At 55.3% G+C, this 23,755-nt stretch overlaps 1 protein-coding gene across 1 annotated transcript in view; it reads right to left on the bottom strand.

The window, feature by feature from the left end:
* Nucleotides 1-4,100: 4,100 nt before the first annotated feature.
* LOC148153741 (uncharacterized) overlaps nt 4,101-23,755 on the bottom strand; it is a 40,120-nt gene continuing 20,465 nt past the window's right edge. Inside the window, exons 4-8 of the mRNA XM_088001075.1 lie at nt 18,685-19,370; nt 16,888-17,553; nt 5,443-5,913; nt 4,294-4,578; nt 4,101-4,109 (exon numbers count right to left, since the gene is read on the bottom strand). Of these exons, the coding sequence (XP_087857201.1) occupies nt 4,101-4,109; nt 4,294-4,578; nt 5,443-5,913; nt 16,888-17,553; nt 18,685-19,370 (2,117 nt within the window). The remainder of the gene's footprint in view (nt 4,110-4,293; nt 4,579-5,442; nt 5,914-16,887; nt 17,554-18,684; nt 19,371-23,755) is intronic.

The following is a 23,755-nucleotide window of genomic DNA, read 5'->3' as shown; positions in this document are numbered from 1 at the left end:
TTCAGTTGCTGTAGTTGGAGCCGCTGTGGTTGTTGGAGCAGCTGTGGTTGTGGTTGGAGCTGCAATGGTGGTAGTTGGAGCCGTTGTGGTTGGAGCAGCTGTGGTTGTTGGAGCTGTTGTGGTTTTTGTTGGAGCTGCTGTTGTTGTGGTTGGTGCTTCAGTTGTTGTGGTTGGAGCCGCTGTGGTTGTGGTTGCAGCCGCTGTGGTTGTTGTTGGAGCTGCTGTGGTTGTAGTTGGAGCCGCTGTGGTTGTAGTTGGAGCTGCAGTGGTGGAAGTTGGAGCCGCTGTGGTTGTGGTTGGAGCAGCTGTGGTTGTAGTTGGAGCTGCAGTGGTGGTAGTTGGAGCTGCTGTGGTTGTTGTTGGGGCTTCAGTTGTTGTGGTTGGAGCCACTGTGGTTGTTGTTGGGGCTGCAGTGGTGGTAGTTGGAGCTGCAGTGGTGGTAGTTGGAGCCGCTGTGGTTGTAGTTGGAGCCGCTGTGGTCGTGGTTGAAGCAGCTGTGGTTGTAGTTGGAGCTGCTGTGGTTGTTGTTGGAGCCGCCGTGGTTGTGGTTGGAGCAGCTGTGGTTGTTGTTGGAGCTGCTGTTGTTGTGGTAGGTGCTTCAGTTTTTGTGGTTGGTGCCGCTGTGGATGTGGTTGGGGCTGCAGTGGTGGTAGTTGGAGCCGCTGTGGTTGTAGTTGGAGCTGCAATGGTGGTAGTTGGAGCTGCTGTTGTTGTGGTTGGTGCTTCAGTTGTTGTAGTTGGAGCCGCTGTGGTTGTTGTTGGAGCAGCTGAGGTTGTGGCTGGAGCTGCAGTGGTGGTAGTTGGAGCCGCTGTGGTTGAAGTTTGAGCTGCAGTGGTAGTGGTTGGAGCCGCTGTGGTTGTGGTTGGAGCAGCTGTGGTTGTGGTTGGAGCAGCTGTGGTTGTTGTTGGAGCTGCTGTTGTTGTGGTTGGTGTTTCAGTTGTTGTAGTTGGAGCCACTGTCGTCGTTGTTGGAGCTGCTGTGGTTGTAGTTGGAGCCTCTGTGGTTGTGGTTGGAGCTGCTGTGGTTGTTGTTGCAGCTGCAGTGGTTGTAGTTGGAGCCGCTGTGGTTGTCGTTGGAACCGCTGTCGTCGTTGTTGGAGCTGCTGTGGTTGTGGTTGGAGCAGCTGTGGTTGTGGTTGGAGCTGCAGTGGTGGCAGTTGGAGCCGCCGTGGTTGTGGTTGGAGCAGCTGTGGTTGTAGTTGGAGCTGCAGTGGTTGTGGTTGGAGCTGCAGTGGTGGTAGTTGGAGCTGCTGTTGTTGTGGTTGGTGCTTCAGTTGTTGTAGTTGGAGCCGCTTTGGTTGTCGTTGGAGACACTGTCGTCGTTGTTGGAGCTGCTGTGGTTGTAGTTGGTGCTGCTGTGGTTGTAGTTTGAGCTGCAGTGGTTGTGGTTAGAGCAGCTGTGGTTGTGGTTGGAGCAGCTGTGGTTGTTGTTGGAGCTGCTGTGGTTGTTGTTGGAGCTGCTGTTGTGGTTGGTGCTTCAGTTGTTGTAGTTGGAGCCGCAGTGGTTGTTGTTGGAGCCGCTCTGGTTGTAGTTGGAGCTGCAGTAGTGGTAGATGGAACCGCTGTGGTTGTTGTTGGAGCCACAGTGGTTGTCGTTGGAGCCACTGTCGTCGTTGTTGGAGCTGCTGTGGTTGTAGTTGGAGCCGCTGCGGTTGTAGTTGGAGCCTCTGTGGTTGTGGTTGGAGCTGCTGTGTTTGTTGTTGCAGCTGCAGTGGTTGTAGTTGGAGCTGCAGGGGTGGTAGTTGGAGCTGCTGTGGTTGTGGTTGGAGCAGCTGTGGTTGTGGTTGGAGCTGCAGTGGTTGTAGTTGGAGCCGCTGTGGTTGTCGTTGGAACCGCTGTCGTCGTTGTTGGAGCTGCTGTGGTTGTGGTTGGAGCAGCTGTGGTTGTGGTTGGAGCTGCAGTGGTGGCAGTTGGAGCCGCCGTGGTTGTGGTTGGAGCAGCTGTGGTTGTAGTTGGAGCTGCAGTGGTTGTGGTTGGAGCTGCAGTGGTGGTAGTTGGAGCTGCTGTTGTTGTGGTTGGTGCTTCAGTTGTTGTAGTTGGAGCCGCTGTGGTTGTCGTTGGAGACACTGTCGTCGTTGTTGGAGCTGCTGTGGTTGTAGTTGGTGCTGCTGTGGTTGTAGTTTGAGCTGCTGTGGTTGTAGTTTGAGCTGCAGTGGTTGTGGTTAGAGCAGCTGTGGTTGTGGTTGGAGCAGCTGTGGTTGTTGTTGGAGCTGCTGTGGTTGTTGTTGGAGCTGCTGTTGTGGTTGGTGCTTCAGTTGTTGTAGTTGGAGCCGCAGTGGTTGTTGTTGGAGCCGCTCTGGTTGTAGTTGGAGCTGCAGTAGTGGTAGATGGAACCGCTGTGGTTGTTGTTGGAGCCACAGTGGTTGTCGTTGGAGCCACTGTCGTCGTTGTTGGAGCTGCTGTGGTTGTAGTTGGAGCCGCTGCGGTTGTAGTTGGAGCCTCTGTGGTTGTGGTTGGAGCTGCTGTGTTTGTTGTTGCAGCTGCAGTGGTTGTAGTTGGAGCTGCAGGGGTGGTAGTTGGAGCTGCTGTGGTTGTGGTTGGAGCAGCTGTGGTTGTGGTTGGAGCTGCAGTGGTTGTAGTTGGAGCCGCTGTGGTTGTCGTTGGAACCGCTGTCGTCGTTGTTGGAGCTGCTGTGGTTGTGGTTGGAGCAGCTGTGGTTGTGGTTGGAGCTGCAGTGGTGGCAGTTGGAGCCGCCGTGGTTGTGGTTGGAGCAGCTGTGGTTGTAGTTGGAGCTGCAGTGGTTGTGGTTGGAGCTGCAGTGGTGGTAGTTGGAGCTGCTGTTGTTGTGGTTGGTGCTTCAGTTGTTGTAGTTGGAGCCGCTGTGGTTGTCGTTGGAGACACTGTCGTCGTTGTTGGAGCTGCTGTGGTTGTAGTTGGTGCTGCTGTGGTTGTAGTTTGAGCTGCAGTGGTTGTGGTTAGAGCAGCTGTGGTTGTGGTTGGAGCAGCTGTGGTTGTTGTTGGAGCTGCTGTGGTTGTTGTTGGAGCTGCTGTTGTGGTTGGTGCTTCAGTTGTTGTAGTTGGAGCCGCAGTGGTTGTTGTTGGAGCCGCTCTGGTTGTAGTTGGAGCTGCAGTAGTGGTAGATGGAACCGCTGTGGTTGTTGTTGGAGCCACAGTGGTTGTCGTTGGAGCCACTGTCGTCGTTGTTGGAGCTGCTGTGGTTGTAGTTGGAGCCGCTGCGGTTGTAGTTGGAGCCTCTGTGGTTGTGGTTGGAGCTGCTGTGTTTGTTGTTGCAGCTGCAGTGGTTGTAGTTGGAGCTGCAGGGGTGGTAGTTGGAGCTGCTGTGGTTGTGGTTGGAGCAGCTGTGGTTGTGGTTGGAGCTGCTGTGGTTGTTGTTGGAGCCGCTGTGGTTGTTGTTGGAGCTGCTGTGGTTGTAGTTGGAGCAGCTGTGGTTGTAGTTGGAGCCTCTGTGGTTGTGGTTGGAGCCGCTGTGGTTGTTGTTGGAGCTGCTGTGGTTGTAGTTGGAGCCGCTGTGGTTGTAGTTGGAGCCTCTGTGGTTGTGCTTGGAGCTGCTGTGGTTGTTGTTGCAGCTGCAGTGGGTGTAGTTGGAGCCACAGTGGTTGTAGTTGGAGCCTCTGTGGTTGTGGTTGGAGCCGCTGTGGTTGTTGTTGGAGCTGCTGTGGTTGTAGTTGGAGCCGCTGTGGTTGTAGATGGAGCCTCTGTGGTTGTGGTTGGAGCTGCTGTTGTTGTGATCGGAGCTGCAGTGGTTGTAGTTGGAGCCGCTGTGGTTGTAGTTGGAGCTGCAGTGGTGGTAGTTGGAGCCGCTGTGGTTGTGGTTGGTGCTGCAGTCATTGTGGTTGGAGCTGCTGTGGTGGTTGTTGGTGCTGCAGTCGTGGTTGGAGCTGCTGTTGTTGTGGTTGGAGCTGCTGTTGTTGTGGTTGGAGCTGCTGTTGTTGTGGTTGGAGCTGCTGTTGTTGTGGTTGGAGCCGCTGTTGTTGTGGTCGGAGCTGCTGTGGTTGTGGTTGGTGCTGCAGTCGTGGTTGGAGCTGCTGTGGTTGTTGGTGCTGCAGACGTTGTGGTTGGAGATGCTGTGGTAGTAGTCGGAGCTGCAGTGGTTGTGGTTGGAGATGCTGTGGTAGTAGTCGGAGCTGCAGTGTTTGTGGTCAGAGCTGCTGTGGTTGTGGTTGGAGCTGCAGTCGTTGTGGTTGGAGATGCTGTGGTTGTAGTCGGAGCTGCAGTGGTTGTGGTTGGAGCTGCTGTGGTTGTTGTTGGTGCTGCATTCGTTGTGGTTGGAGCCGCTGTGGCTGTAGTTGGAGCCTCTGTGGTTGTGGTTGGAGCTGCTGTGGTTGTTGTTGCAGCTGCAGTGGTTGTAGTTGGAGCTGCAGCGGTGGTAGTTGGAGCTGCTGTGGTTGTGGTTGGAGCAGCTGTGGTTGTGGTTGGAGCTGCTGTGGTTGTTGGAGCCGCTGTGGTTGTTGTTGGAGCTGCTGTGGTTGTAGTTGGAGCAGCTGTGGTTGTAGTTGGAGCCTCTGTGTTTGTGGTTGGAGCCGCTGTGGTTGTAGTTTGAGCTGCTGTGGTTGTTGTTGGAGCCGCTGTTGTTGTGGTTGGTGCTTCAGTTGTTGTAGTTGGAACAGCTGTGGTTGTTGTTGGAGCCGCTGTTGTTGTGGTTGGTGCTTCAGTTGTTGTAGTTGGAGCCGCTGTGGTTGTCGTTGGAGCCACTGTCGTCGTTGTTGGAGCTGCAGTGGTGGTGGTTGGAGCTGCTGTGGTTGTGGTTGGAGCAGCTGTGGTTGTGGTTGGAACCGCTGTGGTTGTAGTTTGAGCTGCAGTCGTGGTGGTTGGAGCCGCTGTGGTTGTGGTTGGAGCAGCTGTGGTTGTGGTTGGAGCAGCTGTGGTTGTTGTTGGAACTGCTGTGGTTGTTGTTGGAGCTGCTGTTGTTGTGGTTGGTGCTTCAGTTGTTGTAGTTGGAGCCGTTGTGGTTGTCGTTGGAGCCGCTGTCGTCGTTGTTGGAGCTGCTGTGGTTGTAGTTGGAGCCGCTGTGGTTGTTGTTGGAGCTGCTGTTGTTGTGGTTGGTGCTTCAGTTGCTGTAGTTGGAGCCACTGTGGTTGTCGTTGGAGCCTCTGTGGTTGTGGTTGGAGCTGCTGTGGTTGTGGTTGGAGCTGCAGTCGTGGTTGGAGATGCTGTGGTTGTAGTCGGAGCTGCAGTGGTTGTGGTTGGAGCTGCTGTGGTTGTTGTTGGTGCTGCAGTCGTTGTGGTTGGAGCCGCTGTGGTTGTAGTTGGAGCCTCTGTGGTTGTGGTTGGAGCTGCTGTGGTTGTTGTTGGAGCCGCTGTGGTTGTTGTTGCAGCTGCTGTGGTTGTTGTTGGTGCTGCTGTGGTTGTAGTTGGAGCCGCTGTGGTTGTAGTTGGAGCCTCTGTGGTTGTGGTTGGAGCTGCTGTGGTTGTTGTTGGAGCCGCTGTGGTTGTGGTTGGAGCAGCTGTGGTTGTTGTTGGTGCTGCAGTCGTGGTTGGAGCTGCTGTTGTTGTGGTTGGAGCTGCTGTTGTTGTGGTCGGAGCTGCTGTGGTTGTGGTTGGTGCTGTAGTCGTGGTTGGAGCTGCTGTGGTTGTTGTTGGTGCTGCATTCGTTGTGGTTGGAGCCGCTGTGGTTGTAGTTGGAGCCGCTCTTGTTGTGGTTGGTGCTTCAGTTGTTGTAGTTGGAACAGCTGTGGTTGTTGTTGGAGCCGCTGTTGTTGTGGTTGGTGCTTCAGTTGTTGTAGTTGGAGCCGCTGTGGTTGTCGTTGGAGCCACTGTCGTCGTTGTTGGAGCTGCAGTGGTGGTGGTTGGAGCTGCTGTGGTTGTGGTTGGAGCAGCTGTGGTTGTGGTTGGAACCGCTGTGGTTGTAGTTTGAGCTGCAGTCGTGGTGGTTGGAGCCGCTGTGGTTGTGGTTGGAGCAGCTGTGGTTGTGGTTGGAGCAGCTGTGGTTGTTGTTGGAACTGCTGTGGTTGTTGTTGGAGTTGCTGTTGTTGTGGTTGGTGCTTCAGTTGTTGTAGTTGGAGCCGTTGTGGTTGTCGTTGGAGCCGCTGTCGTCGTTGTTGGAGCTGCTGTGGTTGTAGTTGGAGCCGCTGTGGTTGTTGTTGGAGCTGCTGTTGTTGTGGTTGGTGCTTCAGTTGCTGTAGTTGGAGCCACTGTGGTTGTCGTTGGAGCCTCTGTGGTTGTGGTTGGAGCTGCTGTGGTTGTGGTTGGAGCTGCAGTCGTGGTTGGAGATGCTGTAGTTGTAGTCGGAGCTGCAGTGGTTGTGGTTGGAGCTGCTGTGGTTGTTGTTGGTGCTGCAGTCGTTGTGGTTGGAGCCGCTGTGGTTGTAGTTGGAGCCTCTGTGGTTGTGGTTGGAGCTGCTGTGGTTGTTGTTGGAGCCGCTGTGGTTGTTGTTGCAGCTGCTGTGGTTGTTGTTGGTGCTGCTGTGGTTGTAGTTGGAGCCGCTGTGGTTGTAGTTGGAGCCTCTGTGGTTGTGGTTGGAGCTGCTGTGGTTGTTGTTGGAGCCGCTGTGGTTGTGGTTGGAGCAGCTGTGGTTGTTGTTGGTGCTGCAGTCGTGGTTGGAGCTGCTGTTGTTGTGGTTGGAGCTGCTGTTGTTGTGGTCGGAGCTGCTGTGGTTGTGGTTGGTGCTGTAGTCGTGGTTGGAGCTGCTGTGGTTGTTGGTGCTGCAGTCGTTGTGGTCGGAGCTGCTGTGGTTGTTGTTGGTGCTGCAGTCGTTGTGGTTGGAGATGCTGTGGTAGTAGTCGGAGCTGCAGTGGTTGTGGTTGGAGCTGCTGTGGTTGTGGTGGGAGCAGCTGTGGTTGTGGTTGGTGCTGCTGTGGTTGTTGGTGCTTCAGTTGTTGTGGTTGTTGCTGCTGTTGTTGTGGTCAGAGCTGCTGTGGTTGTGGTTGGAGCTGCAGTCGTGGTTGGAGATGCTGTGGTTGTAGTCGGAGCTGCAGTGGTTGTGGTTGGAGCTGCTGTGGTTGTTGTTGGTGCTGCAGTCGTTGTGGTTGGAGCCGCTGTGGTTGTAGTTGGAGCCTCTGTGGTTGTGGTTGGAGCTGCTGTGGTTGTTGTTGGAGCCGCTGTGGTTGTTGTTGCAGCTGCTGTGGTTGTTGTTGGTGCTGCTGTGGTTGTAGTTGGAGCCTCTGTGGTTGTAGTTGGAGCCTCTGTGGTTGTGGTTGGAGCTGCTGTGGTTGTTGTTGGAGCCTCTGTGGTTGTGGTTGGAGCAGCTGTGGTTGTTGTTGGAGCTGCAGTGGTGGTAGTTGGAGCTGCTGTTGTTGTAGTTGGTGCTTCAGTTGTTGTAGTTGGAGCCGCTGTGGTTGTTGTTGGAGCAGCTGTGGTTGTTGTTGGAGCTGCTGTGGTTGTTGTTGGTGCTTCTGTGGTTGTAGTTGGAGCCGCTGTGGTTGTAGTTGGAGCCTCTGTGGTTGTGATTGGAGCAGCTGTGGTTGTTGTTGGAGTTGCTGTGGTGGTAGGTAGAGCCGCTGTGGTTGAGGTTGGAGCAGCTGTGGTTGTAGTTGGAGCCGCTGTGGTTGTGGTTGGGCCTTCAGTTGTTGTGGTTGGAGCCGCTGTGGTTGCAGTTGGAGCTGCAGTGGTGGTAGTTGGAGCTGGTGTGGTTGTGGTTGGAGCAGCTGTGGTTGTAGTTGGAGCTGCAGTGGTGGTAGTTGGAGCCGATGTGGTTGTAGTTGGAGCTGCAGTGGTGGTAGTTGGAGCCGATGTGGTTGTAGTTGGAGCCTCTGTGGTTGTTGTTGGAGCTGCTGTGGTTGTTGTTGGAGCCGCTGTGGTTGTTGTTGGAGCTGCTGTGGTTGTTGTTGGTGCTGCTGTGGTTGTAGTTGGAGCCGCTGTGGTTGTAGTTGGAGCCTCTGTGGTTGTGGTTGGAGCTGCTGTGGTTGTTGTTGCAGCTGCAGTGGTTGTAGTTGGAGCTGCAGTGGTGGTAGTTGGAGCTGCTGTGGTTGTGGTTGGAGCAGCTGTGGTTGTGGTTGGAGCTGCAATGGTGGTAGTTGGAGCCGCTGTGGTTGTGGTTGGGGCTGCAGTGGTGGTAGTTGGAGCTGCAGTGGTCGTAGTTGGAGCTGCAGTGGTCGTAGTTGGAGCTGCAGTGGTGGTAGTTGGACCCGCTGTGGTTGTGGTTGGGGCTTCAGTTGTTGTGGTTGGAGCCGCTGTGGTTGTAGTTGGAGCTGCAGTGGTGGTAGTTGGAGCTGCGGTGGTTGTGGTTGGAGCAGCTGTGGTTGTGGTTGGAGCTGCAGTGGTGGTAGTTGGAGCCGCTGTGGTTGTAGTTGGAGCTGCAGTGGTGGTAGTTGGAGCTTCTGTGGTTGTGGTTGGAGCAGCTGTGGTTGTGGTTGGAGCTGCAGTGGTGGTAGTTGGAGCCGCTGTGGTTGTAGTTGGAGCCTCTGTGGTTGTGGTTGGAGCTGCTGTGGTTGTTGTTGGAGCTGCTGTGGTTGTTGTTGGTGCTGCTGTGGTTGTTGTTGGAGCCGCTGTGGTTGTGGTTGGAGCAGCTGTGGTTGTTGTTGGAGCAGCTGTGGTTGTGGTTGGAGCTGCAGTGGTGGTAGTTGGAGCCGCTGTGGTTGTGGTTGGAGCCGCTGTGGTTGTGGTTGGAGCAGCTGTGGTTGTTGTTGGAGTTGCTGTGGTTGTAGTTGGAGCCGCTGTGGTTGTAGTTTGAGCTGCAGTGGTGGTGGTTGGAGCCGCTGTGCTTGTGGTTGGAGCAGCTGTGGTTGTGGTTGGAGCAGCTGTTGTTGTTGTTGGAGCTGCTGTGGTTGTTGTTGGAGCTGCTGTTGTTGTGGTTGGTGCTTCAGTTGTTGTAGTTGGAGCCGCAGTGGTTGTGGTAGTAGCCGCTGTCGTTGTTGTTGGAGCCGCTGTGGTTGTAGTTGGAGCTGCAGTGGTGGTAGTTGGAGCCGCTGTGGTTGTAGTTGGAGCTGCAGTGGTGGTAGTTGGAGCCGCTGTGGTTGTTGTTGGAGCAGCTGTGGTTGTGGTTGGAGCTGCAGTGGTGGTAGTTAAAGCCGCTGTGGTTGTGGTTGGAGCAGCTGTGGATGTAGTTGGACCCGCTGTGGTTGTGGTTGGGGCTTCAGTTGTTGTGGTTGGAGCCGCTGTGGTTGTAGTTGGAGCTGCAGTGGTAGTAGTTGGAGCTGCTGTGGTTGTAGTCGGAGCAGCTGTGGTTGTGGTTGGAGCTGCAGTGGTGGTAGTTGGAGCCGCTGTGGTTGTAGTTGGAGCCGTTGTGGTTGTGGTTGGAGCAGCTGTGGTTGTAGTTGGACCCGCTGTGGTTGTGGTTGGGGCTTCAGTTGTTGTGGTTGGAGCCGCTGTGGTTGTAGTTGGAGCTGCAGTGGTGGTAGTTGGAGCTGCTGTGGTTGTGGTTGGAGCAGCTGTGGTTGTGGTTGGAGCTGCAGTGGTGGTAGTTGGTGCTGCTGTGGTTGTAGTTGGAGCCGCTGTGGTTGTAGTTGGAGCCTCTGTGGTTGTGGTTGGAGCTGCTGTGGTTGTTGTTGGAGCTGCTGTGGTTGTAGTTTGAGCCGTTGTCGTCGTTGTTGGAGCCGCTGTGGTTGTAGTTTGAGCTGCAGTGGTGGTGGTTGGAGCCGTTGTGGTTGGAGCAGCTGTGGTTGTGGTTGGAGCTGCAGTGGTGGAAGTTGGAGCCGATGTGGTTGTTGTTGGAGCTGCTGTGGTTGTTGTTGGTGCTGCTGTGGTTGTAGTTGGAGCCGCTGTGGTTGTAGTTGGAGCCTCTGTGGTTGTTGTTGGAGCTGCTGTGGTTGTTGTTGTAGCTGCAGTGGTTGTAGTTGGAGCTGCAGTGGTGGTAGTTGGAGCTGCTGTGGTTGTGGTTGGAGCAGCTGTGGTTGTGGTCGGAGCTGCAGTGGTGGTAGTTGGAGCCGCTGTGGTTGTGGTTGGGGCTGCAGTGGTGGTAGTTGGAGCTGCAGTGGTCGTAGTTGGAGCTGCAGTGGTCGTAGTTGGAGCTGCAGTGGTGGTAGTTGGACCCGCTGTGGTTGTGGTTGGGGCTTCAGTTGTTGTGGTTGGAGCCGCTGTGGTTGTAGTTGGAGCTGCACTGGTAGTAGTTGGAGCTGCTGTGGTTGTGGTTGGAGCAGCTGTGGTTGTGGTTGGAGCTGCAGTGGTGGTAGTTGGAGCCGCTTTGGTTGTAGTTGGAGCTGCAGTGGTGGTAGTTGGAGCTTCTGTGGTTGTGGTTGGAGCAGCTGTGGTTGTTGTTGGAGCAGCTGTGGTTGTAGTTGGAACCGCTGTCGTCGTTGTTGGAGCTGCTGTGGTTGTAGTTGGAGCTGCAGTGGTGGTAGTTTGAGCCGCTGTGGTTGTTGTTGGAGCTGTTGTGATTGTTGTTGGTGCTGCTGTGGTTGTAGTTGGAGCTGCTGTGGTTGTGGTTGGAGGAGCTGTGGTTGTGGTTGGAGCTGCAGTGGTGGTAGTTGGAGCCGCTGTGGTTGTGGTTGGGGCTGCAGTGGTGGTAGTTGGAGCCGCTGTGGTTGTAGTTGGAGCTGCAGTGGTGGTAGTTGGAGTCGCTGTGGTTGTTGTCGGAGCAGCTGTGGTTGTGGTTGGAGCTGCAGTGGTGGTAGGTAGAGCCGCTGTGGTTGAGGTTGGAGCAGCTGTGGTTGTAGTTGGAGCCGCTGTGGTTGTGGTTGGGCCTTCAGTTGTTGTGGTTGGAGCCGCTGTGGTTGTAGTTGGAGCTGCAGTGGTGGTAGTTGGAGCTGGTGTGGTTGTGGTTGGAGCAGCTGTGGTTGTGGTTGGAGCTGCAGTGGTGGTAGTTGGAGCCGATGTGGTTGTAGTTGGAGCCTCTGTGGTTGTTGTTGGAGCTGCTGTGGTTGTTGTTGGAGCCGCTGTGGTTGTTGTTGGAGCTGCTGTGGTTGTTGTTGGTGCTGCTGTGGTTGTAGTTGGAGCCGCTGTGGTTGTAGTTGGAGCCTCTGTGGTTGTGGTTGGAGCTGCTGTGGTTGTTGTTGCAGCTGCAGTGGTTGTAGTTGGAGCTGCAGTGGTGGTAGTTGGAGCTGCTGTGGTTGTGGTTGGAGCAGCTGTGGTTGTGGTTGGAGCTGCAATGGTGGTAGTTGGAGCCGCTGTGGTTGTGGTTGGGGCTGCAGTGGTGGTAGTTGGAGCTGCAGTGGTCGTAGTTGGAGCTGCAGTGGTCGTAGTTGGAGCTGCAGTGGTGGTAGTTGGACCCGCTGTGGTTGTGGTTGGGGCTTCAGTTGTTGTGGTTGGAGCCGCTGTGGTTGTAGTTGGAGCTGCAGTGGTAGTAGTTGGAGCTGCGGTGGTTGTGGTTGGAGCAGCTGTGGTTGTGGTTGGAGCTGCAGTGGTGGTAGTTGGAGCCGCTGTGGTTGTAGTTGGAGCTGCAGTGGTGGTAGTTGGAGCTTCTGTGGTTGTGGTTGGAGCAGCTGTGGTTGTGGTTGGAGCTGCAGTGGTGGTAGTTGGAGCCGCTGTGGTTGTAGTTGGAGCCTCTGTGGTTGTGGTTGGAGCTGCTGTGGTTGTTGTTGGAGCTGCTGTGGTTGTTGTTGGTGCTGCTGTGGTTGTAGTTGGAGCCGCTGTGGTTGTAGTTGGAGCCTCTGTGGTTGTGGTTGGAGCTGCTGTGGTTGTTGTTGGAGCCGCTGTGGTTGTGGTTGGAGCCGCTGTGGTTGTAGTTGGAGCCTCTGTGGTTGTGGTTGGAGCTGCTGTGGTTGTTGTTGGAGCTGCTGTGGTTGTTGTTGGTGCTGCTGTGGTTGTAGTTGGAGCCGCTGTGGTTGTAGTTGGAGCCTCTGTGGTTGTTGTTGGAGCAGCTGTGGTTGTGGTTGGAGCTGCTGTGGTGGTAGTTGGAGCCGCTGTGGTTGTGGTTGGAGACGCTGTGGTTGTGGTTGGAGCAGCTGTGGTTGTTGTTGGAGTTGCTGTGGTTGTAGTTGGAGCCGCTGTGGTTGTAGTTTGAGCTGCAGTGGTGGTGGTTGGAGCCGCTGTGCTTGTGGTTGGAGCAGCTGTGGTTGTGGTTGGAGCAGCTGTTGTTGTTGTTGGAGCTGCTGTGGTTGTTGTTGGAGCTGCTGTTGTTGTGGTTGGTGCTTCAGTTGTTGTAGTTGGAGCCGCAGTGGTTGTGGTTGTAGCCGCTGTCGTTGTTGTTGGAGCCGCTGTGGTTGTAGTTGGAGCTGCAGTGGTGGTAGTTGGAGCCGCTGTGGTTGTAGTTGGAGCTGCAGTGGTGGTAGTTGGAGCCGCTGTGGTTGTTGTTGGAGCAGCTGTGGTTGTGGTTGGAGCAGCTGTGGTTGTAGTTGGAGCCGCTGTGGTTGTAGTTGGAGATGCAGTGGTGGTGGTTGGAGCCGTTGTGGTTGGAGCAGCTGTGGTTGTGGTTGGAGCCGCTGTGGTTGTTGTTGGAGCAGCTGTGGTTGTGGTTGGAGCTGCAGTGGTGGTAGTTAAAGCCGCTGTGGTTGTGGTTGGAGCAGCTGTGGATGTAGTTGGACCCACTGTGGTTGTGGTTGGGGCTTCAGTTGTTGTGGTTGGAGCCGCTGTGGTTGTAGTTGGAGCTGCAGTGGTAGTAGTTGGAGCTGCTGTGGTTGTGGTTGGAGCAGCTGTGGTTGTAGTTGGAGCCGTTGTGGTTGTGGTTGGAGCAGCTGTGGTTGTAGTTGGACCCGCTGTGGTTGTGGTTGGGGCTTCAGTTGTTGTGGTTGGAGCCGCTGTGGTTGTAGTTGGAGCTGCAGTGGTGGTAGTTGGAGCTGCTGTGGTTGTTGTTGGAGCAGCTGTGGTTGTGGTTGGAGCTGCAGTGGTGGTAGTTGGTGCTGCTGTGGTTGTAGTTGGAGCCGCTGTGGTTGTAGTTGGAGCCTCTGTGGTTGTGGTTGGAGCTGCTGTGGTTGTTGTTGGAGCTGCTGTGGTTGTAGTTTGAGCCGTTGTCGTCGTTGTTGGAGCTGCTGTGGTTGTAGTTGGAGCCGCTGTGGTTGTAGTTTGAGCTGCAGTGGTGGTGGTTGAAGCCGTTGTGGTTGGAGCAGCTGTGGTTGTGGTTGGAGCTGCAGTGGTGGTAGTTGGAGCCGATGTGGTTGTAGTTGGAGCCTCTGTGGTTGTTGTTGGAGCTGCTGTGGTTGTTGTTGGAGCCGCTGTGGTTGTTGGTGGAGCTGCTGTGGTTGTTGTTGGTGCTGCTGTGGTTGTAGTTGGAGCCGCTGTGGTTGTAGTTGGAGCCTCTGTGGTTGTGGTTGGAGCTGCTGTGGTTGTTGTTGCAGCTGCAGTGGTTGTAGTTGGAGCTGCAGTGGTGGTAGTTGGAGCCGCTTTGGTTGTAGTTGGAGCTGCAGTGGTGGTAGTTGGAGCTTCTGTGGTTGTGGTTGGAGCAGCTGTGGTTGTGGTTGGAGCTGCAGTGGTGGTAGTTGGAGCCGCTGTGGTTGTAGTTGGAGCCTCTGTGGTTGTGGTTGGAGCTGCTGTGGTTGTTGTTGGAGCTGCTGTGGTTGTTGTTGGTGCTGCTGTGGTTGTAGTTGGAGCCGCTGTGGTTGTAGTTGGAGCCTCTGTGGTTGTGGTTGGAGCTGCTGTGGTTGTTGTTGGAGCCGCTGTGGTTGTGGTTGGAGCAGCTGTGGTTGTTGTTGGAGCAGCTGTGGTTGTGGTTGGAGCTGCAGTGGTGGTAGTTGGAGCCGCTGTGGTTGTGGTTGGAGCCGCTGTGGTTGTGGTTGGAGCAGCTGTGGTTGTTGTTGGAGCTGCTGTGGTTGTTGTTGGAGCTGCTGTTGTTGTGGTTGGTGCTTCAGTTGTTGTAGTTGGAGCCGCAGTGGTTGTGGTTGTAGCCGCTGTCGTTGTTGTTGGAGCCGCTGTGGTTGTAGTTGGAGATGCAGTGGTGGTGGTTGGAGCCGTTGTGGTTGGAGCAGCTGTGGTTGTGGTTGGAGCCGCTGTGGTTGTTGTTGGAGCAGCTGTGGTTGTGGTTGGAGCTGCAGTGGTGGTAGTTAAAGCCGCTGTGGTTGTGGTTGGAGCAGCTGTGGATGTAGTTGGACCCACTGTGGTTGTGGTTGGGGCTTCAGTTGTTGTGGTTGGAGCCGCTGTGGTTGTAGTTGGAGCTGCAGTGGTAGTAGTTGGAGCTGCTGTGGTCGTGGTTGGAGCAGCTGTGGTTGTAGTTGGAGCCGTTGTGGTTGTGGTTGGAGCAGCTGTGGTTGTAGTTGGACCCGCTGTGGTTGTGGTTGGGGCTTCAGTTGTTGTGGTTGGAGCCGCTGTGGTTGTAGTTGGAGCTGCAGTGGTGGTAGTTGGAGCTGCTGTGGTTGTGGTTGGAGCAGCTGTGGTTGTGGTTGGAGCTGCAGTGGTGGTAGTTGGTGCTGCTGTGGTTGTAGTTGGAGCCGCTGTGGTTGTAGTTGGAGCCTCTGTGGTTGTGGTTGGAGCTGCTGTGGTTGTTGTTGGAGCTGCTGTGGTTGTAGTTTGAGCCGTTGTCGTCGTTGTTGGAGCTGCTGTGGTTGTAGTTGGTGCCGCTGTGGTTGTAGTTTGAGCTGCAGTGGTGGTGGTTGGAGCCGTTGTGGTTGGAGCAGCTGTGGTTGTGGTTGGAGCTGCAGTGGTGGTAGTTGGAGCCGATGTGGTTGTAGTTGGAGCCTCTGTGGTTGTTGTTGGAGCTGCTGTGGTTGTTGTTGGAGCCGCTGTGGTTGTTGGTGGAGCTGCTGTGGTTGTTGTTGGTGCTGCTGTGGTTGTAGTTGGAGCCGCTGTGGTTGTAGTTGGAGCCTCTGTGGTTGTGGTTGGAGCTGCTGTGGTTGTTGTTGCAGCTGCAGTGGTTGTAGTTGGAGCTGCAGTGGTGGTAGTTGGAGCCGCTTTGGTTGTAGTTGGAGCTGCAGTGGTGGTAGTTGGAGCTTCTGTGGTTGTGGTTGGAGCAGCTGTGGTTGTGGTTGGAGCTGCAGTGGTGGTAGTTGGAGCCGCTGTGGTTGTAGTTGGAGCCTCTGTGGTTGTGGTTGGAGCTGCTGTGGTTGTTGTTGGAGCTGCTGTGGTTGTTGTTGGTGCTGCTGTGGTTGTAGTTGGAGCCGCTGTGGTTGTAGTTGGAGCCTCTGTGGTTGTGGTTGGAGCTGCTGTGGTTGTTGTTGGAGCCGCTGTGGTTGTGGTTGGAGCAGCTGTGGTTGTTGTTGGAGCTGCTGTGGTTGTAGTTGGAGCCGCTGTGGTTGTAGTTTGAGCTGCAGTGGTGGTGGTTGGAGCCGCTGTGGTTGTGGTTGGAGCAGCTGTGGTTGTGGTTGGAGCAGCTGTGTTTGTTGTTGGAGCTGCTGTGGTTGTTGTTGGAGCTGCTGTTGTTGTGGTTGGTGCTTCAGTTGTTGTAGTTGGAGCCGCAGTGGTTGTGGTTGTAGCCGCTGTCGTTGTTGTTGGAGCCGCTGTGGTTGTAGTTGGAGATGCAGTGGTGGTGGTTGGAGCCGTTGTGGTTGGAGCAGCTGTGGTTGTGGTTGGAGCCGCTGTGGTTGTTGTTGGAGCAGCTGTGGTTGTGGTTGGAGCTGCAGTGGTGGTAGTTAAAGCCGCTGTGGTTGTGGTTGGAGCAGCTGTGGATGTAGTTGGACCCACTGTGGTTGTGGTTGGGGCTTCAGTTGTTGTGGTTGGAGCCGCTGTGGTTGTAGTTGGAGCTGCAGTGGTAGTAGTTGGAGCTGCTGTGGTTGTGGTTGGAGCAGCTGTGGTTGTAGTTGGAGCCGTTGTGGTTGTGGTTGGAGCAGCTGTGGTTGTAGTTGGACCCGCTGTGGTTGTGGTTGGGGCTTCAGTTGTTGTGGTTGGAGCCGCTGTGGTTGTGGTTGGAGCTGCAGTGGTGGTAGTTGGTGCTGCTGTGGTTGTAGTTGGAGCCGCTGTCGTTGTAGTTGGAGCTGCAGTGGTGGTAGTTGGAGCTGCTGTGGTTGTGGTTGGAGCAGCTGTGGTTGTGGTTTGAGCTGCAGTGGTGGTAGTTGGTGCTGCTGTGGTTGTAGTTGGTGCTGCTGTGGTTGTAGTTGGAGCCGATGTGGTTGTGGTTGGAGCAGCTGTGGTTGTGGTTGGAGCTGCAGTGGTGGTAGTTGGTGCTGCTGTGGTTGTAGTTGGAGCCGCTGTGGTTGTAGTTGGAGCTGCAGTGGTGGTAGTTGGAGCTGCTGTGGTTGTGGTTGGAGCAGCTGTGGTTGTGGTTGGAGCTGCAGTGGTGGTAGTTGGTGCTGCTGTGGTTGTAGTTGGTGCTGCTGTGGTTGTAGTTGGAGCCGCTGTGGTTGTAGTTGGAGCCTCTGTGGTTGTGGTTGGAGCTGCTGTGGTTGTTGTTGGAGCTGCTGTGGTTGTAGTTTGAGCCATTGTCGTCGTTGTTGGAGCTGCTGTGGTTGTAGTTGGAGCCGCTGTGGTTGTAGTTTGAGCTGCAGTGGTGGTGGTTGGAGCCGTTGTGGTTGGAGCAGCTGTGGTTGTGGTTGGAGCAGCTGTGGTTGTGGTTGGAGCTGCTGTGGTTGTTGTTGGAGCTGCTGTGGTTGTTGTTGGAGCTGCTGTTGTTGTGGTTGGTGCTTCAGTTGTTGTAGTTGGAGCCGCAGTGGTTGTGGTTGTAGCCGCTGTGGTTGTTGTTGCAGCTGCAGTGGTTGTAGTTGGAGCCGCAGTGGTTGTTGTTGGAGCCGCTGTGGTTGTAGTTGGAGCTGCAGTGGTGGTAGTTGGAGCTGCTGTGGTTGTGGTTGGAGCAGCTGTGGTTGTGGTTGGAGCTGCAGTGGTGGTAGTTGGTGCTGCTGTGGTTGTAGTTGGAGCCGCTGTCGTTGTAGTTGGAGCTGCAGTGGTGGTAGTTGGAGCTGCTGTGGTTGTGGTTGGAGCAGCTGTGTTTGTGGTTGGAGCTGCAGTGGTGGTAGTTGGTGCTGCTGTGGTTGTAGTTGGTGCTGCTGTGGTTGTAGTTGGAGCCGCTGTGGTTGTGGTTGGAGCAGCTGTGGTTGTGGTTGGAGCTGCAGTGGTGGTAGTTGGTGCTGCTGTGGTTGTAGTTGGAGCCGCTGTGGTTGTAGTTGGAGCTGCAGTGGTGGTAGTTGGAGCTGCTGTGGTTGTGGTTGGAGCAGCTGTGGTTGTGGTTGGAGCTGCAGTGGTGGTAGTTGGTGCTGCTGTGGTTGTAGTTGGTGCTGCTGTGGTTGTAGTTGGAGCCGCTGTGGTTGTAGTTGGAGCCTCTGTGGTTGTGGTTGGAGCTGCTGTGGTTGTTGTTGGAGCTGCTGTGGTTGTAGTTTGAGCCGTTGTCGTCGTTGTTGGAGCTGCTGTGGTTGTAGTTGGAGCCGCTGTGGTTGTAGTTTGAGCTGCAGTGGTGGTGGTTGGAGCCGTTGTGGTTGGAGCAGCTGTGGTTGTGGTTGGAGCTGCAGTGGTGGTAGTTGGAGCCGATGTGGTTGTAGTTGGAGCCTCTGTGGTTGTTGTTGGAGCTGCTGTGGTTGTTGTTGGAGCCGCTGTGGTTGTTGGTGGAGCTGCTGTGGTTGTTGTTGGTGCTGCTGTGGTTGTAGTTGGAGCCGCTGTGGTTGTAGTTGGAGCCTCTGTGGTTGTGGTTGGAGCTGCTGTGGTTGTTGTTGCAGCTGCAGTGGTTGTAGTTGGAGCTGCAGTGGTGGTAGTTGGAGCCGCTTTGGTTGTAGTTGGAGCTGCAGTGGTGGTAGTTGGAGCTTCTGTGGTTGTGGTTGGAGCAGCTGTGGTTGTGGTTGGAGCTGCAGTGGTGGTAGTTGGAGCCGCTGTGGTTGTAGTTGGAGCCTCTGTGGTTGTGGTTGGAGCTGCTGTGGTTGTTGTTGGAGCTGCTGTGGTTGTTGTTGGTGCTGCTGTGGTTGTAGTTGGAGCCGCTGTGGTTGTAGTTGGAGCCTCTGTGGTTGTGGTTGGAGCTGCTGTGGTTGTTGTTGGAGCCGCTGTGGTTGTGGTTGGAGCAGCTGTGGTTGTTGTTGGAGCAGCTGTGGTTGTGGTTGGAGCTGCAGTGGTGGTAGTTGGAGCCGCTGTGGTTGTGGTTGGAGCCGCTGTGGTTGTGGTTGGAGCAGCTGTGGTTGTTGTTGGAGCTGCTGTGGTTGTAGTTGGAGCCGCTGTGGTTGTAGTTTGAGCTGCAGTGGTGGTGGTTGGAGCCGCTGTGGTTGTGGTTGGAGCAGCTGTGGTTGTGGTTGGAGCAGCTGTGTTTGTTGTTGGAGCTGCTGTGGTTGTTGTTGGAGCTGCTGTTGTTGTGGTTGGTGCTTCAGTTGTTGTAGTTGGAGCCGCAGTGGTTGTGGTTGTAGCCGCTGTCGTTGTTGTTGGAGCCGCTGTGGTTGTAGTTGGAGATGCAGTGGTGGTGGTTGGAGCCGTTGTGGTTGGAGCAGCTGTGGTTGTGGTTGGAGCCGCTGTGGTTGTTGTTGGAGCAGCTGTGGTTGTGGTTGGAGCTGCAGTGGTGGTAGTTAAAGCCGCTGTGGTTGTGGTTGGAGCAGCTGTGGATGTAGTTGGACCCACTCTGGTTGTGGTTGGGGCTTCAGTTGTTGTGGTTGGAGCCGCTGTGGTTGTAGTTGGAGCTGCAGTGGTAGTAGTTGGAGCTGCTGTGGTTGTGGTTGGAGCAGCTGTGGTTGTAGTTGGAGCCGTTGTGGTTGTGGTTGGAGCAGCTGTGGTTGTAGTTGGACCCGCTGTGGTTGTGGTTGGGGCTTCAGTTGTTGTGGTTGGAGCCGCTGTGGTTGTAGTTGGAGCTGCAGTGGTGGTAGTTGGAGCTGCTGTGGTTGTGGTTGGAGCAGCTGTGGTTGTGGTTGGAGCTGCAGTGGTGGTAGTTCGTGCTGCTGTGGTTATAGTTGGAGCCGCTGTCGTTGTAGTTGGAGCTGCAGTGGTGGTAGTTGGAGCTGCTGTGGTTGTGGTTGGAGCAGCTGTGGTTGTGGTTGGAGCTGCAGTGGTGGTAGTTGGTGCTGCTGTGGTTGTAGTTGGTGCTGCTGTGGTTGTAGTTGGAGCCGATGTGGTAGTGGTTGGAGCAGCTGTGGTTGTGGTTGGAGCTGCAGTGGTGGTAGTTGGTGCTGCTGTGGTTGTAGTTGGAGCCGCTGTGGTTGTAGTTGGAGCTGCAGTGGTGGTAGTTGGAGCTGCTGTGGTTGTGGTTGGAGCAGCTGTGGTTGTGGTTGGAGCTGCAGTGGTGGTAGTTGGTGCTGCTGTGGTTGTAGTTGGTGCTGCTGTGGTTGTAGTTGGAGCCGCTGTGGTTGTAGTTGGAGCCTCTGTGGTTGTGGTTGGAGCTGCTGTGGTTGTTGTTGGAGCTGCTGTGGTTGTAGTTTGAGCCGTTGTCGTCGTTGTTGGAGCTGCTGTGGTTGTAGTTGGAGCCGCTGTGGTTGTAGTTTGAGCTGCAGTGGTGGTGGTTGGAGCCGTTGTGGTTGGAGCAGCTGTGGTTGTGGTTGGAGCAGCTGTGGTAGTGGTTGGAGCTGCTGTGGTTGTTGTTGGAGCTGCTGTGGTTGTTGTTGGAGCTGCTGTTGTTGTGGTTGGTGCTTCAGTTGTTGTAGTTGGAGCCGCAGTGGTTATGGTTGTAGCCGCTGTGGTTGTTGTTGCAGCTGCAGTGGTTGTAGTTGGAGCCGCAGTGGTTGTTGTTGGAGCCGCTGTGGTTGTAGTTGGAGCTGCAGTGGTGGTAGTTGGAGCCGCTGTGGTTGTGGTTGGAGCAGCTGTGGTTGTGGTTGGAGCTGCAGTGGTGGTAGTTGGTGCTGCTGTGGTTGTAGTTGGAGGCGCTGTTGTTGTAGTTGGAGCTGCAGTGGTGGTAGTTGGAGCTGCTGTGGTTGTGGTTGGAGCAGCTGTGTTTGTGGTTGGAGCTGCAGTGGTGGTAGTTGGTGCTGCTGTGGTTGTAGTTGGTGCTGCTGTGGTTGTAGTTGGAGCCGCTGTGGTTGTGGTTGGAGCAGCTGTGGTTGTGGTTGGAGCTGTAGTGGTGGTAGTTGGTGCTGCTGTGGTTGTAGTTGGAGCCGCTGTGGTTGTAGTTGGAGCTGCAGTGGTGGTAATTGGAGCTGCTGTGGTTGTGGTTGGAGCAGCTGTGGTTGTGGTTGGAGCTGCAGTGGTGGTAGTTGGTGCTGCTGTGGTTGTAGTTGGTGCTGCTGTGGTTGTAGTTGGAGCCGCTGTGGTTGTAGTTGGAGCCTCTGTGGTTGTGGTTGGAGCTGCTGTGGTTGTTGTTGGAGCTGCTGTGGTTGTAGTTTGAGCCGTTGTCGTCGTTGTTGGAGCTGCTGTGGTTGTAGTTGGAGCCGCTGTGGTTGTAGTTTGAGCTGCAGTGGTGGTGGTTGGAGCCGTTGTGGTTGGAGCAGCTGTGGTTGTGGTTGGAGCAGCTGTGGTTGTGGTTGGAGCAGCTGTGGTTGTTGTTGGAGCTGCTGTGGTTGTTGTTGGAGCTGCTGTTGTTGTGGTTGGTGCTTCAGTTGTTGTAGTTGGAGCCGCAGTGGTTGTGGTTGTAGCCGCTGTGGTTGTTGTTGCAGCTGCAGTGGTTGTAGTTGGAGCCGCAGTGGTTGTTGTTGGAACCGCTGTCGTTGTTGTTGGAGCCGCTGTGGTTGTAGTTGGAGCTGCAGTGGTGGTAGTTGGAGCCGCTGTTGTTGTGGTTGTGGTTGGAGCTGCTGTCGTTGTTGTTGGTGCTGCTGTGGTTGTAGTTGGAGACGCTGTGGTTGTAGTTGGAGACTCTGTGGTTGTGGTTGGAGCTGCAGTGGTGGTAGTTGGAGCTGCTGTGGTTGTGGTTGGAGCAGCTGTGTTTGTGGTTGGAGCTGCAGTGGTGGTAGTTGGTGCTGCTGTGGTTGTAGTTGGTGCTGCTGTGGTTGTAGTTGGAGCCGCTGTGGTTGTGGTTGGAGCAGCTGTGGTTGTGGTTGGTGCTTCAGTTGTTGTAGTTGGAGCCGCAGTGGTTGTGGTTGTAGCCGCTGTGGTTGTTGTTGCAGCTGCAGTGGTTGTAGTTGGAGCCGCAGTGGTTGTTGTTGGAGCCGCTGTGGTTGTAGTTGGAGCTGCAGTGGTGGTAGTTGGAGCTGCTGTGGTTGTGGTTGGAGCAGCTGTGGTTGTGGTTGGAGCTGCAGTGGTGGTAGTTGGTGCTGCTGTGGTTGTAGTTGGAGCCGCTGTCGTTGTAGTTGGAGCTGCAGTGGTGGTAGTTGGAGCTGCTGTGGTTGTGGTTGGAGCAGCTGTGTTTGTGGTTGGAGCTGCAGTGGTGGTAGTTGGTGCTGCTGTGGTTGTAGTTGGTGCTGCTGTGGTTGTAGTTGGAGCCGCTGTGGTTGTGGTTGGAGCAGCTGTGGTTGTGGTTGGAGCTGCAGTGGTGGTAGTTGGTGCTGCTGTGGTTGTAGTTGGAGCCGCTGTGGTTGTAGTTGGAGCTGCAGTGGTGGTAGTTGGAGCTGCTGTGGTTGTGGTTGGAGCAGCTGTGGTTGTGGTTGGAGCTGCAGTGGTGGTAGTTGGTGCTGCTGTGGTTGTAGTTGGTGCTGCTGTGGTTGTAGTTGGAGCCGCTGTGGTTGTAGTTGGAGCCTCTGTGGTTGTGGTTGGAGCTGCTGTGGTTGTTGTTGGAGCTGCTGTGGTTGTAGTTTGAGCCGTTGTCGTCGTTGTTGGAGCTGCTGTGGTTGTAGTTGGAGCCGCTGTGGTTGTAGTTTGAGCTGCAGTGGTGGTGGTTGGAGCCGTTGTGGTTGGAGCAGCTGTGGTTGTGGTTGGAGCTGCAGTGGTGGTAGTTGGAGCCGATGTGGTTGTAGTTGGAGCCTCTGTGGTTGTTGTTGGAGCTGCTGTGGTTGTTGTTGGAGCCGCTGTGGTTGTTGGTGGAGCTGCTGTGGTTGTTGTTGGTGCTGCTGTGGTTGTAGTTGGAGCCGCTGTGGTTGTAGTTGGAGCCTCTGTGGTTGTGGTTGGAGCTGCTGTGGTTGTTGTTGCAGCTGCAGTGGTTGTAGTTGGAGCTGCAGTGGTGGTAGTTGGAGCCGCTTTGGTTGTAGTTGGAGCTGCAGTGGTGGTAGTTGGAGCTTCTGTGGTTGTGGTTGGAGCAGCTGTGGTTGTGGTTGGAGCTGCAGTGGTGGTAGTTGGAGCCGCTGTGGTTGTAGTTGGAGCCTCTGTGGTTGTGGTTGGAGCTGCTGTGGTTGTTGTTGGAGCTGCTGTGGTTGTTGTTGGTGCTGCTGTGGTTGTAGTTGGAGCCGCTGTGGTTGTAGTTGGAGCCTCTGTGGTTGTGGTTGGAGCTGCTGTGGTTGTTGTTGGAGCCGCTGTGGTTGTGGTTGGAGCAGCTGTGGTTGTTGTTGGAGCAGCTGTGGTTGTGGTTGGAGCTGCAGTGGTGGTAGTTGGAGCCGCTGTGGTTGTGGTTGGAGCCGCTGTGGTTGTGGTTGGAGCAGCTGTGGTTGTTGTTGGAGCTGCTGTGGTTGTAGTTGGAGCCGCTGTGGTTGTAGTTTGAGCTGCAGTGGTGGTGGTTGGAGCCGCTGTGGTTGTGGTTGGAGCAGCTGTGGTTGTGGTTGGAGCAGCTGTGTTTGTTGTTGGAGCTGCTGTGGTTGTTGTTGGAGCTGCTGTTGTTGTGGTTGGTGCTTCAGTTGTTGTAGTTGGAGCCGCAGTGGTTGTGGTTGTAGCCGCTGTCGTTGTTGTTGGAGCCGCTGTGGTTGTAGTTGGAGATGCAGTGGTGGTGGTTGGAGCCGTTGTGGTTGGAGCAGCTGTGGTTGTGGTTGGAGCCGCTGTGGTTGTTGTTGGAGCAGCTGTGGTTGTGGTTGGAGCTGCAGTGGTGGTAGTTAAAGCCGCTGTGGTTGTGGTTGGAGCAGCTGTGGATGTAGTTGGACCCACTCTGGTTGTGGTTGGGGCTTCAGTTGTTGTGGTTGGAGCCGCTGTGGTTGTAGTTGGAGCTGCAGTGGTAGTAGTTGGAGCTGCTGTGGTTGTGGTTGGAGCAGCTGTGGTTGTAGTTGGAGCCGTTGTGGTTGTGGTTGGAGCAGCTGTGGTTGTAGTTGGACCCGCTGTGGTTGTGGTTGGGGCTTCAGTTGTTGTGGTTGGAGCCGCTGTGGTTGTAGTTGGAGCTGCAGTGGTGGTAGTTGGAGCTGCTGTGGTTGTGGTTGGAGCAGCTGTGGTTGTGGTTGGAGCTGCAGTGGTGGTAGTTCGTGCTGCTGTGGTTATAGTTGGAGCCGCTGTCGTTGTAGTTGGAGCTGCAGTGGTGGTAGTTGGAGCTGCTGTGGTTGTGGTTGGAGCAGCTGTGGTTGTGGTTGGAGCTGCAGTGGTGGTAGTTGGTGCTGCTGTGGTTGTAGTTGGTGCTGCTGTGGTTGTAGTTGGAGCCGATGTGGTAGTGGTTGGAGCAGCTGTGGTTGTGGTTGGAGCTGCAGTGGTGGTAGTTGGTGCTGCTGTGGTTGTAGTTGGAGCCGCTGTGGTTGTAGTTGGAGCTGCAGTGGTGGTAGTTGGAGCTGCTGTGGTTGTGGTTGGAGCAGCTGTGGTTGTGGTTGGAGCTGCAGTGGTGGTAGTTGGTGCTGCTGTGGTTGTAGTTGGTGCTGCTGTGGTTGTAGTTGGAGCCGCTGTGGTTGTAGTTGGAGCCTCTGTGGTTGTGGTTGGAGCTGCTGTGGTTGTTGTTGGAGCTGCTGTGGTTGTAGTTTGAGCCGTTGTCGTCGTTGTTGGAGCTGCTGTGGTTGTAGTTGGAGCCGCTGTGGTTGTAGTTTGAGCTGCAGTGGTGGTGGTTGGAGCCGTTGTGGTTGGAGCAGCTGTGGTTGTGGTTGGAGCAGCTGTGGTAGTGGTTGGAGCTGCTGTGGTTGTTGTTGGAGCTGCTGTGGTTGTTGTTGGAGCTGCTGTTGTTGTGGTTGGTGCTTCAGTTGTTGTAGTTGGAGCCGCAGTGGTTATGGTTGTAGCCGCTGTGGTTGTTGTTGCAGCTGCAGTGGTTGTAGTTGGAGCCGCAGTGGTTGTTGTTGGAGCCGCTGTGGTTGTAGTTGGAGCTGCAGTGGTGGTAGTTGGAGCTGCTGTGGTTGTGGTTGGAGCAGCTGTGGTTGTGGTTGGAGCTGCAGTGGTGGTAGTTGGTGCTGCTGTGGTTGTAGTTGGAGGCGCTGTCGTTGTAGTTGGAGCTGCAGTGGTGGTAGTTGGAGCTGCTGTGGTTGTGGTTGGAGCAGCTGTGTTTGTGGTTGGAGCTGCAGTGGTGGTAGTTGGTGCTGCTGTGGTTGTAGTT

Source organism: Poecilia mexicana, unplaced genomic scaffold (assembly GCF_051168715.1).
Source record: "Poecilia mexicana isolate PSO_F unplaced genomic scaffold, ASM5116871v1 scaffold_19, whole genome shotgun sequence".
Taxonomy (NCBI): domain Eukaryota; kingdom Metazoa; phylum Chordata; class Actinopteri; order Cyprinodontiformes; family Poeciliidae; genus Poecilia; species Poecilia mexicana.
Note: the sequence above shows the minus strand (reverse complement) of the source record. Positions and strands in the feature narration are given on the sequence as shown.